We start from the raw sequence: 13,175 nt of genomic DNA on the forward strand, positions 1-13,175 counted from the left end.
TAGTCCCACTAGGACCTAGGTGTGGCTAGATTGAAACTTGCTCAGTGCCAGGATACTATCCTGGGTGATAGTGCACTCTACAAATTTACATAACAAAACAAATAGTCAGAGGGCATGCATAGGGGATGTTCTCTTTATTTTTTTATAAATGATTGTTGAAAGCACATTTTATTTTTAAAATAATGTATTTGTTGTATGGACGTTAGAAATCTCTTCTGGCCCAGTTGTATACCACACTTTTAGCTTTTGAATATTCTGGATTGTTTACTTCTGTTCTTCTTTGTCTTTTAGAACCTTCGTAAAAGGCCTCAGCATTTGATGTTGATTTTAAAATATCATTACCTCTACTTTAAGTGCAGCTCCTGTTAAAATAGCAAGAACTGATGTGACATTTTTCTGGCTATCAAACTAACAATGAGATGTGTGATATATTAACAGCCAGGGCAATATAGGTTGGATGTCAATGGGCATTGTCACCCAATCATATTAAATACGTGCCTGTTTAATGAGCTTAATGAGTAACAGTTTCTTCACACTGTTTGATGCTTCATCTGTGCCAGGATACTCTCACAGGTGTCAAGAAGCACTCTACAATTCCACATTACATTGCATCACATGGGTTATTGCCAGCAGAGCAGATGGGATTTTGGAAAGTAGGTAATTGACCATTTCTCAAATGATCTGTGTAATGATATTTATGTTTTGACCACTGACTCCATGTTGCACTTAGCCCAGCAGCACACCGTCACATTAGTGACCACCAGATTTATTTTGCCTATTGATTTTATTTTGTCATTAGTCACAGCCATGTTAAAAGCTGCAAGTAGTTTTCCACATTGTATGATGTGCTCATGTTTTTATTTTTTGTGTACTTTCCTACCAAGGGCTTACGATGATAAGAATGTATGAGGGCGGCAGGGAACTGTCTTGTTTTGAAGTGGCACCTTGGGATTGTGGCCAAGTCCTGACATGTTATTTTCAAAGCTGGCCTAGCAATCAGATTTTTTTCATAAATAAACTTCTGCAGTCAGAGGGTGGTTCTAAAATGTTCCTCTCTTGTTTGTTCGAAGTATAAGAGACCACGACCAGATGGACCGGGGACTGAGAGTCATTCAGATCTCAGAGATGCCCAGGACGCTGGGGTGTGTCATCCTTCCTGTGAGGATAATTGATCTCTCTCTCTCTCCTTGATCGATTCTGGGATCTGGCGATCTGATGCTGAATAGGAGGGAGATGAAGCAGCTGTGCCTCAAGGTGATGTATATTTTTTAATTCAGTATTTGCTTTGCATTAAAATATAGATAGATATATTTGCTGTATATTGCAGGCGAGAATCATTTGTACTTGTTTTCATTTCATTGCTGTGACCCTTTTTAAATGTGTGCTTTCAGCATGCTGACCTTCTTTTGTGAAGCTTGCAAAGTGAAATAATAAATTTCTTCTTTAGACTAAGAAGCGCATTCCAGAAATTTTTGTCAGTGAATGAGTGTTTCAGCTCGGTCATTGGTGAAGCAAAACAATCTGTCAATAGTTTTTTGACATATTTTTCATGGTGGATATTGGTGTGAGTTTAGAAGACATTTTTGTTTATACAAAAACAAACAAAACAAAAAAACAGAATGGTATTACCTCATTTAGAATTGTTTTTCAGAAAGCACAATTTATATTTTTATCCAACAAGAAATTTAGCATAACTTACATAAAATACTGGAAAACAACACTTTGAACAGGAGTTCTGGTGGCAAGAGAATTCCAACAATAGAAAGGAAATCAAGGGAGGCAATTTCTAAGCTTTGAAAGGATGTTGCAAGGAGATTTGATGTATTCATCCAAACACATCCTACTGTTATTCAGTGATCTTGCTGGACTTCACTCTACACTAGCCATAGAGGGGTTACTGCCAGAAGTTCTTCTTGGAGATGTGAAATATTATTGAAGTCAGGGAGTGAGAATAATGCCCAGTAGTTGACTTGCTCCCCAATGGAGAACTCTGCTATTTTGTATTGTACGGAATATGGCCTCTGAGAGTTTGTACTTCTGAATATCAACCACCAGAATATCGTGGAACAAGAATATTGAGGAAAGAATATCAAGGGAGAAAATATGTTGTCATCAATTATGTCCTTTTTAATGCTTTCAGTGATGTTGTCAATGATGTGATACAAAACATCATGAGTTATGTAATGTTATAAGCAGAGCATGGCAAACGTTTCTTGAGTTAACTACACTCAATGAATTTTAGTGATTGTAAGGATTCAAAATGTAACCTTTTAACTGCCATTTTCACCTAACTATAACAACACTTTACCTTTTTTTTTAATGAATTGAATTGCTAACCTTTTTTTAACAAAGTAATATTTTTAACACTATTCTTAAATAGACCTACCCTGTTCATGGCCAGTGTCCTTGAATGTCATGGGGAGGGGCAAAATATTTCTCTTCATGTTGTCACCGGTCAATCACAGCCCTCATTTCCCTGAAACTGGTCTAAGTCCTGTGGATCCTGCCAATCATAAATCTTAATTTGCCTTTTAGTTCCTCAGAACCCCCTCGGTACTCCCTCTGTAGTACTGCATCCCTAGATAAATTATGAAGCTTCATGTTAGACCTGACAGCCTTTGCCCAACTTTTTTCCTGACTCCCTCCATTTTTTTACCTAATTTGTGCTTGTTTTAGGACTCTGTGCACTTTAACACTGCTAACAAGTGCTGAAGTGCTTGTACTTCTCCCCTAAACATGGTAAAATTGGCTCCTCCCCAACTGGCATATTTAATTGACCTATGAGTCCCTAGTAAATTGCACTGTATGTCCTAGGCCCTGTAAATTAAATGATACTAGTGGGTCCACAGCACTGATTGTGCCAACCACATAAGCAGCCTCTTAATCATGTCTCCGGCCTGCTGTTGCAATACCTCTGTGTGCAGTTAACTACCACCTAGACTTGGCATTAAAAACCATTTGCTAAGCCTTAAATTCTCCTTTTAGTACATACAAGTTACCCTTAAGACAGGCCCTATGTGACCCACTGGGCAGGGTGCAGTGTATTTAAAAGGCAGGACATGTACTTTAAAGTTTTACACTCCCAAAGTCCTTGTTCACTGTATGTAAGCCTGCTTCACTGGGATTTCCTTAATATACTTTTATGATGTAATTCCTGATCAGAAAGTAGTAGCTACATAATGTTTCATATCTTTGGAATGGTAATGATAAATTCTGTTTATAGGTAAAGTGGAATTTCATGTTACTATTTTGGAAATGCCACTTTTAGAAAGTAGGCATTTCTCTGTTCTTACTGCTCTATGTGCCTTTCACTCCACGTCTGGTCTATGCTGGGTGACAGCTTCCCCTGTGGATTCCAACCAGACAGCCATAAACACAGAACAGTCAACTCCATCTGCATTCAACAGCATACTGATGGGTCTCCCTGGGCAGGAAGGGCGGAGGATATCTCACTTACACTTCAAAGGATAGTGGCACGCACAAAGAACTGATTACCCCCGACAGATCTACTGGCAGACAGGAGTGGGCTGAAAGAGAAAATGATGTGCTTCATAACCACTCTTTGAAGTCATCCCTTGTTTGGGTATAAGTACTGGGTCTCTGACCCCATCAAATCAGACACTTTTGGACCTGGAACTGAACCTCTGTCAGAAGAACATCTGTGCTGCACAAAGGACTCAACTGAACTGCTTTCTGCAAGGACTGCTTTTCCGTTTGTTGCCATGCTACCTGCTGCTCTCTGACAGTGCTGCAAGGACTCTGCCTTCCACTCTAGAGTGAACTCCCAGGGCTTGCTGGCCCGGCCCCTGTTCTCCTGCAGTCTCAGGGACATCAAAGACTGCCCATAACTCTCCTGGTGCTGCTGGACTCTGCTCTCTGTGAGTCTCACCACTGCCTGAGGTGTCCCCTCGAAGCTCAGGGCCTCAAAAGTGGGTTCTGCAGCTGAAATCTGCCAAAATCATAGTATCACCCTGAGTGTGGCAGAAAAATAGATGCATCACCCCTAGTGTGGCAGAAAAATTGACAAGTCACCTTGAGCTTGGTAGAGATCTTGGTGCATCACATCTCTGTCGACAATGCTGTGACTGCCCAACAGAGATGCATTGCATTTACCTCTATGAATATGCATTGCTCCACCAAATGTACTGTTTCAGTGACCCCTGTATGGGTTTTGTAGACAGCCTACCCATCATTGCAGTTGGCCTGGATTTTGGATTTACACCGGTCCCTCATGACCTCAAGTAACTTTTAGACTGCAAGTGACTTCTAAGCGCTGTTTTCACATTTCATTTTTGAAAATTCATATCTCAAGTTCTCCTGGATGGAGTTTTGTTGTATTGGTCTTATTTCAGTCAAATATTTTCTAATTTCCTAACCTGGTGTGGAGTCTTTTTGTGGTGTTAACATTGTGTTTCTCTATGAGTTATTGCACACACACTTTACACATTGCCTTCCAAGTTAAGACTTCTAACTCTCTGCCAAGCTACCCAATGGTGAGCACAGAATAATTTAGGTTGTGTTGTGACTCACCCTGACTAGGATTGTGGTCCATATTTAGACAACGTGCATTCCTCTGCCAACTAGACACCCAATTTCTAACATTTAATTTCTCTGAAATGGTTGAAGAGATTTATATTAAATTACAAAAGCATGCCTTCGGGCTAAAGATCCAGCTTTCTGCCAAATTTGGAATAATTCATTTAAGGAAGTTGCTTGGGGAAAAAGAGCTTTGGGGTCTGTTAGAAATGGGGTCTTTGGTTGACAGTCAGGTTACCCCCTGTTCAAGCAAGGACCCTCACCCTAGTCAGGGTAAAAGAGAATCACCCTCAGCTAACCCGTACTTAACCCCTTGGTATCTTGGCAGAGCAGTAGGCTTAACTTCAGAGTGCTAGCTGTAAAGTATTTGTACAACACACACAGTAACTTAATGAAAACACTACAAAATGACACAAGATCAGTTTAGAAGAATAGGAAATATTTATCTAAACAAAACAAGACCAAAACGACAAACATCCGACATACACAAGTCAAGTTATTAATTTTTTAAGTTTAAACTAAAAAATAGTGCTTAGAAACACAAAATGCTTCGATGAGGTGTTAACACGGCATCGTGACGGAATCGTTCCCAACAAGCTGACACCAGGGGCGTCGGACACGAAGTTGCGTAAACCCCCCCAAGTATAGTACCTTTAGTGAAGATGCGCGAAGTCGGGGATCGCGGCGTCGGTGCGAAATGTTGCGTCCTCACACTTCGAGCTGCGTCGGTCACGACGTGGTGCGGCGACTTCCACGAAGTTGCGGACTTCAGCGGGGCTGCAGCGGCATCGGGCCTGCGAAGGTCATCGCGTTCCAGTGAAGATCACGGAGTCGGTTGCAGGCGGCGTCACCGGATTCAGCAGCAGCGCCGGTCCGAAGTCGATTTCCTTGGATTTCCATCAGCTTTTCTTTCAAGGGCCCAGGGCCTGGATAGTGCACCACTTGTCAGAGCAGGAGTCTCTCCAGAGACTCCAGGTGTTGGCAGAGAGAAGTCTTTGCTGTCCCTGAGACTTCAAACAACAGGAGGCAAGCTCTAAATCAAGCCCTTGGAGATTTCTTCACAAGATGGAAGGCACACAATGTCCAGTCTTTGCCCTCTTATTCTGGCAGAAGCAGCAACTGCAGGATAGCTCCACAAAGCACAGTTACAGGCAGGGCAGCACTTCTCCTCAGCTCTTCAGCTCTTCTCCAGGCAGAGGTTCCTCTTGATGTCCAGAAGTTATCTAAAGTCTGTGGATTTGGGTGCCCTTCTTATACCCAATTTCTCCTTTGAAGTAGGCCTACTTCAAAGTAAGGTCTCTTTTGAATGTGAAATCCTGACTTTCCCAGGCCAGGTCCCAGACACTCACCAGGGGTCGGAGACGGCATTGTGTGAGGACAGGCACAGCCCTTTCAGGTGTAAGTGACCACTCCACCCCTCCCTCCTAGCACAGATGGCTCATCAGGAAATGCAGACTACACCCCAGCTCCTTTTGTGTCACTTTCTAGTGTGAGGTGCAACCAGCCCAACTGTCAAACTGACCGAGACAGGGAATCCACATACAGGCAGAGTCACAGAAATGGTATAAGCAAGAAAATGATCACTTTCTAAAAGTGGCATTTTCAAACACACAATCTTAAAATCAACTTTAATAAAATATGTATTTTTAAATTGTGAGCTCAGAGTCCCTAAACTCCACATGTCCATCTGCTCCCAAGGGGAATCTACACTTTAATCATATTTAAAGGTAGCCCCTATGTTAACCTATGAGAGGGACAGGCCTTGCAACAGTGAAAAATGAATTTAGCAATATTTCACTGTCAGGACATATAAAACACATTACTATATGTCCCACCTTAACCATATATTGCACCCTGCCCTTGGGGCTACCTAGGGCCTACCTTAGGGGTGCCATACATGTAAGAAGAGGGAAGGTTTAGGCCTGGCAAGTGGGTACACTTGCCAAGTCGAATTTACAGTTAAAACTGCACACACAGACATTGCAATGGCAGGTCTGAGACAGGATTACAGAACTACTTATGTGGGTGGCACAACCAGTGCTGCAGGCCCACTAGTAGCATTTGATTTACAGGCGCTGGCACCTCTAGTGCACTTTACTAGGGACTTACTAGTAAATCAAATATGCCAATCATGGATAAACCAATTCAATACAATTTTACTTGCACTTTAGCACTGGTTAGCAGTGGTAAAGTGCTCAGAGTTCGAAAACCAACAGCAACAGGTCAGAAAAAATAGGAGGCAGAAGGCAAAAAGATTGGGGATGACACTGCATGAGCAAAAAAGTACAACAGGGTCCCTTTTTCTCAGGCCCCATTAGTTGGATCATCCTGAAACTTTCCAGGAATATGCTGAGGTGAGGTGTTGAAATTTTTATGAGGAAAGTTTTGTGACGAGTCATCAAATGTGGGAATTTGTTTACCGGGTGTCAAATCTCACGTGCTTTTAGAATACATTACTTTGACATAAGAAGTAGAAAGGGACATATTAGGGATAGCAAGGGATTGGTTCAGAGTAACCTATAACGAGTCCTTGTATGATATTTTTAAAATGCCATGATGAAAACAGAAAGACTTTGTCTAAGCTCAGAATTTTTATGAGGTCTGTCTGATACTCTGTTACATGAAATACTACATGGCTTTGCTGAATATTCTAGCCTCCTAACCAACCTTCATTCCCAGTGGAGTCTCAGGTATGCTGTGAAGTCTGCACAGAAAGCTATCTTCTTGGTCTAAAGTGCCTGGAAGTAAAAAGATCCTGAAATATCAGGAGGCCACTAGGAAATAAATTAAGTTTGATTTCCTTACTGATGGACTAGATTGACAAGTTGTTTGGCTTATGGCAATGCCACAGGATATGCACAAATGTGAATGGATTTCATAAAAGCAGGGTTAGCAGAAAATGCTACCACAACTGTCTTACTGTCAGATGATATTTGTAGTACCGTTAGTAAAACAATAATTTTAGAAAACTTCCATTAGAGAACTGAGGGGCTCTAAAAAAAAGCCAGCTGAAAAAGACACAGGGCCTCATTATGAGTTTAGCCATCGAATAAGCCGACCACCAAACTTGCAGGGAGGACGCCACTGCCATACTGCTGGAGTCCCCCCTAAGTGTATAACAATGTTCCCACTGGGATGACCGGCGGGAACACTGTATTTTGCATCTCCACCAGGCTGACTGGTGGGAACAGTGCTCCTTTAAGGGAGCCGAAGCCAATATCGTAGCACACCCACCAGCACCATCAGAATGCGTACTGTCTGCTTTGCTGGGCAGGGATGGCCCTGCACTGCCCATGCCATTGGCAATGGCAGTATGCATTTTGATGGTGCTGGGCAGGGGTGTCCCTTGTGGCTGCCAATACTTGCTCTCTACCAGCCTTTCCATGGCAGGGTCCCCGTCATGGAAAGGCTGGCTTGTAATCAGCATGGCTGTGATGAGTTCAGAGCCGCCGTGGCTGAGTACAACTCAGGCTGCCATCAGCCCATCAGGAACGATGTTCCTGGTGGGGACAGTGGTCCCCTGGCGGGTCTGCCAGCAAGAGTTGTAATGTGGTGGCCGGACTGACTGGAGTGCAGTAGTCTGACTGTCAATGCGAGTGTGGCAGTCCTCTGACCGCTACACTCATAATGAGGCCCCATTAATTTCCAATCAGGGAAGTAATTTACCCCACTCAGAGGGAATCCAGTTCCAGCGTAACAAAAAGTGAGCTTTGGGAACTGCAGCCAAAATTGCAGAGCCCTGTGTCTGTACATCCCATCAGCCTTAAGGCAGAAAAACCTTCGAGGCAACCGAAAGAAAACACAACTTCATGTTCATGAGCTCATCTGCTTTGCCCAGAAACCCCCCTTTGCAAATTGTTCCTAACACCTTGCTTTGTAGAAGACTACCCGCTCTCTGTACATCTTTGATGTTTAGCATTTTGCACACTCCCAAAATGGAACAAGGTGAGACTGAAGGATTCCTTGCAGAAAACAGTGGTTTAGAATAGGAGGCTTGCTTCACCAAGTGGTGAGGGCGACAGTCCACCACACCAAATGTTTGTCCCATCTCCATCCTCTCCTGTCACATGGAATCCCTCAGTTGGGACACTGTATATAATCTTGGAACTGAAATTAGGATAGTCTTCAGGACATTTAATTAAATGATGGATTTGTTTCACTGCCAAAGAGCCTGCCATCTGCTGTACAATTTGCAAATTTCCACAAAAAGTAGTGTTGCTTGACCAAAAGAATTGAAGGTTGTGGCAGACTTGTTGCAGCACACTGTCAGACACTTTTCAACGCTTTTTTACTCACATTTGCAGTATTCAGGTATAAGACAAGTATTGAAGAAGTACCAACTTTGCCAAATTGTACTAACCTATCAAAGGGCCAAAGTCTTTGGAAAAGCCTGTGTCTGCAGCATGAAAACAACCCTGTGCATGTTTCAATGACTTTTAAAGAGTAAAGACAGAATATAGTAACTTCTTCGGCATGCCAATGTTTCTCTTTCTCAAACTGATTAATACTACACAGACACTGTTCTCAATGGAGCAGTTATATTCAGAGAACAGTTAGGCAGCCATTACGACTCTGGCGGTCTTCAGACTGACAGGGCTGCAGTGGAGGTTGGACAGCTGCCAATATGGTGGTTTGGCAGCCACATTACGACTGTGGTGGTAGCACCATGGTCGGATCGCCAGCACCACCAGATCACAACTTGTCATCAGTCTGGCGGTCCTGATCCTCCAGGGCAGCGCTGCCCTGGGGATTACGAGTCCCCTCTCTGCCAGCTTTTACATGGCAGTAGCACTACCATGTAAAGCCTAGAGAAGACGGGGTGCAGGAGGCCCCTGCACTCCCCATGGCCAGCCCTGTCACGCTTTTTACTGTCTGCCTTGCACCGCAACATTGCCGCCAGCTAAATTATGAGCCGCTGTCAATGTTGTGAGCTGTTTCCCTCTGGGCCAGCAGGCGGAAACTCTGTTTCCACCTGTTGACCAAATGGGAAACTTTTAGTAGGGGCCACGGGAAGGGGACCGCAATGGCGGTAACCCGACAGAAGGAGGTTGGTAGGCGCCCTTTTGCGCCTGCCAAACTCATAATGAGGGGCTAAGACTGTAGAAGTCCAGTTTTCATAATTTTTCATTTGTATTGTTTTGCCACACCAGAACACTCCTATGGTACATAGGTAAAGTAAAACTTTGCTCTTCAGGGCTTTTTCTGAATGAAAATAGGTGTTTGAGAGGCTTCGTAATGTAAACACTCAGTAAAGCCAAAGCATAAGACTAGTTGTAAAACATAACTGGGAGGCACAAAATGAAGGAGGTGAACATTTTCTTTGAACTGATTTCACAAAGGCTTGTTTTACGGTGAATGCATCATAATATGTCATGCATCAACTATGGTAGGGTTTCAAGTGACAGCTTTAATAACATGGTGTTTTCTGTGCTTCTATCTTATACAATGCCTTTTCTTATGAACGGCATTTAAAATATGATATGCATAGTCTGTGTAGATTTCTTTCTTAAGAAAGGCCTGCATTTTTTACATTGCAATAGTCTATTTTGCATCAATGCTTGTTTAAAAGTCAAAATAGCATCACTATAATGTGACATAATGTCCTATAATTTGTTTTTCTTTGCAGACTGCCAGAAAATGTTGGGCTAGTTGTTTTATGCATTTTAACAGTTGCAAACACTCCACTTTGACATTTGCAACGGATAAAACGCTTTTTCCTGTGTAGTAATCCCATTTTAGGATTCAGAATTTTTTTTTACTTCTAGAATGGTATTCGGAATGGATACAGATTCGGTATCTGGAGTGGGTGTGTTGTAGAGGCCTCTTTAAAATAGCACATTGGTATCTAATGTATCAATGTTCCTCAACTTAAATCTGACACCTTAAAGGAGGTGGTAAAGTGTTGGCAAAAGGGGAAGGTTCCCTTTGGAACTCTTCTCCTTTTAATGTAAGAGGGCTGAATAGGCAGTGATTCAGGGAGCTATACCAACACTTAATGAACAAAAATAAAGTAAACATTTATTTTTAAATGCAGTGTGTTTCCTTTAACGAAAACTGTCTGCATTTAAAACAAAAGCTTACTTTATTAAAAGACAATCAGATACTTAGTGGTTTGCTGACATCCCAGCAGGCCTCCATCCCTCTGATGTGTTACCTGTATTTTGTGACCAAATACTCGCTTTGTTGCATGAATCCAGTGAGCCTGTATAACATGATTTTATTGCATTTACTGCAAATTCCGCTGCGTTTTCACGTATAATCAACAGCAAGCTGAAAGCACAGAAGACTTAAAATCCAGTGCAACCTGACTTACAGGTATTTCAGAAAGAGATTAGTGATGACAACTTCATTGAGGAAGATACTGTGTTCTCACCTTTGTTGCCGGCCCCCGCCATTTTGCACCAAAGATCCATTCCAGGAGAAACACATTTGTCCTCGATAAAAATCAGGGTAATAGGTTTTAAGTGGTTTGATGCATTATTTTTAGTTAACAATGTTACAGCGAAATGTTGATATTTTACCTTTACGTGGTCTACTTACATGTGACATGGAGGAAGAGGACCGCACTGTCGGAGCCTACATAGTTTTCTGCATAAGCCACAACCTGAAATATTCCAGCGCTCTTGTAGATGTGTTTGATGCCATCCTCCACCTGGCTGAAATTAGCATAGGACACCGCGATACCATCCCCGAAATCAAACTGAATGTTCGTCCTCTGGAGATCACCCTGCGAGAAGGAAAAAGAGCATTCCTTTATGAACGTGTCACTGACCATACTGATAAAGCTGACTGATTATGTACTGTCTCCACACTACTCAGATTAAAAATGGCTGGTCCATGTTTCGCCAAACTAGAGGACACTTAAAGCTCAACAACACAGCCGAGACATTGGTCTACTATGTGTTTCACTCTTGTAATATATACAAGAAAAGCACCTTTTTACATGAAGCAATGCCAGACTGACCTACAGCAGTGGCTTAACGAAACTTTGGGAGAGGTGGGGTGGGAGGAGGGCTGCAAAGTACCTGGAGGGACCCCCGCTCCGGGCTCACGCACTAGGTTCGAGGCCAGAGTACTGTACTGACGGGGCCCCCTTGAGCTCGATCCACTGAACTACAGCAAAGCAAACCTAAGAAGCAGTTTTACATCACACAAAATGAAGCTGCTAAATACATACATCAAGTGGGTTATAAGCATTTGCAAGTTCAAACAAATAATAAGGGGTAGATCCTTGCCATAACACGCAATTGTACGTTTCATATCTCACTGTGAAAAATGCTTAACTTTGAGGGACACTCAAACCTCCCTATCTAAGAAAATGTCATAAGAGCACTCATTGGGCAGCTGAATGTACTGCTTAGTTAATTGGCTATGCAGACAAGGTTTGTGTAAAAGCGGGAAAAAACATGATTTGTGCGAACACATATGTCAATTGTATGCCTTCATATTAACAAAAGCCTGTTCTGGCCAGAAGTATACATGTAAACGTTCTATTAATTTAATCCTGCAGTCCTGCCTCCAGCTCTCTATGACTATTTTAGTGGTGAACCTGTGGGACCTGAACCTGTAATTCCATTCACATCTACCATTTGGCATGCAGAGTAATGCACACTGCCCGGGGACATTGAATTATTTCCTTGGCTTGCTAACAGACTGGAGTGGAACATGCAATGGAAGCGGCGTATTTGCCAACAGCTTTGCTCCCCTCCTCCTGTGTGTGTGCTGCACAAAAGTAGCTGGCTGCAGCTTACTTTTTGCTCTGTGTCAAGATCTCCCTCTCCCTTTGTATTGTAAGGATGCTCAAAGTTCTCTTGACGCGAAGAGGGGCATTTACTAACACATTGTGCATGGTTTGCATCACACAAGTTTGAAATTGAGGATAAAAATTAAGTTATCTTCAGCTCAATTGATGAGATCAGTGCAAGTGCAAGCAGAATCCAGTATGGGGTATTGGTGATCTCAATTTAAGGACTAGTACGCACTGGCAAAAAGGGAACAATAAACAGAAAGCAATATGCTATAGTTCATAATATTACTTTGTTTTTTTACGATTAAAAAAGCTCCAACCTTTCCATAATTTGTGTATTTGACATATACTTGTTTCTTTAGTTTTTTCTATAGTTTTTATATTTTTGTTTTTCATGCAACGCAGCACATCAAATTTGGTTGCTGTATTGCATTGCATGAAAACTTAGTAAATTTGGCACAAGAGGTCTTCTTGCAAAAAGTCACAGTCCACCTACCTATGAATATACAGGAAATCGGTTTGTAACTCCATGCAAGAAGAGATTGTTGGGTTGAAATCCAGCATGCTCAGCAAATGCTCTTCATTTGCATTCGTAATATTCTTGGATTACAAACATTGCCCTTTAATTGGACTGAAGTCACAATGTAACAAAGAGCAGCTCGTTTTGGAAATGATACTGGGAGTGCGTACAGTGGTCAGCTGGACCACTGTCTGCACCATCTGATAGAGGTAGCCTGCAAAAGCAGAGTGTAAAGCGTCAACATTTTTGGCTAAGAAAGGCCTCATAAACATGGTGCATGATAATCATCTGTGATGTTGAAACTTTAGAATGGGCTTGATAGTTGGTTGCTTCTTAACATTTCCTTAAGTGGCAGAGGATAGGATGTGAAAA

At 42.4% G+C, this 13,175-nt stretch overlaps 1 protein-coding gene across 1 annotated transcript in view; it reads right to left on the minus strand.

The window, feature by feature from the left end:
* SORCS3 (sortilin related VPS10 domain containing receptor 3) overlaps positions 1-13,175 on the minus strand; it is a 2,578,554-nt gene that overhangs the window by 308,859 nt on the left and 2,256,520 nt on the right. The window contains exon 19 of the mRNA XM_069239432.1: positions 11,077-11,263. Coding sequence (XP_069095533.1) covers positions 11,077-11,263 — 187 coding nt within the window. The remainder of the gene's footprint in view (positions 1-11,076; positions 11,264-13,175) is intronic.

Source organism: Pleurodeles waltl, chromosome 6 (assembly GCF_031143425.1).
Source record: "Pleurodeles waltl isolate 20211129_DDA chromosome 6, aPleWal1.hap1.20221129, whole genome shotgun sequence".
Lineage (NCBI taxonomy): Eukaryota > Metazoa > Chordata > Amphibia > Caudata > Salamandridae > Pleurodeles > Pleurodeles waltl.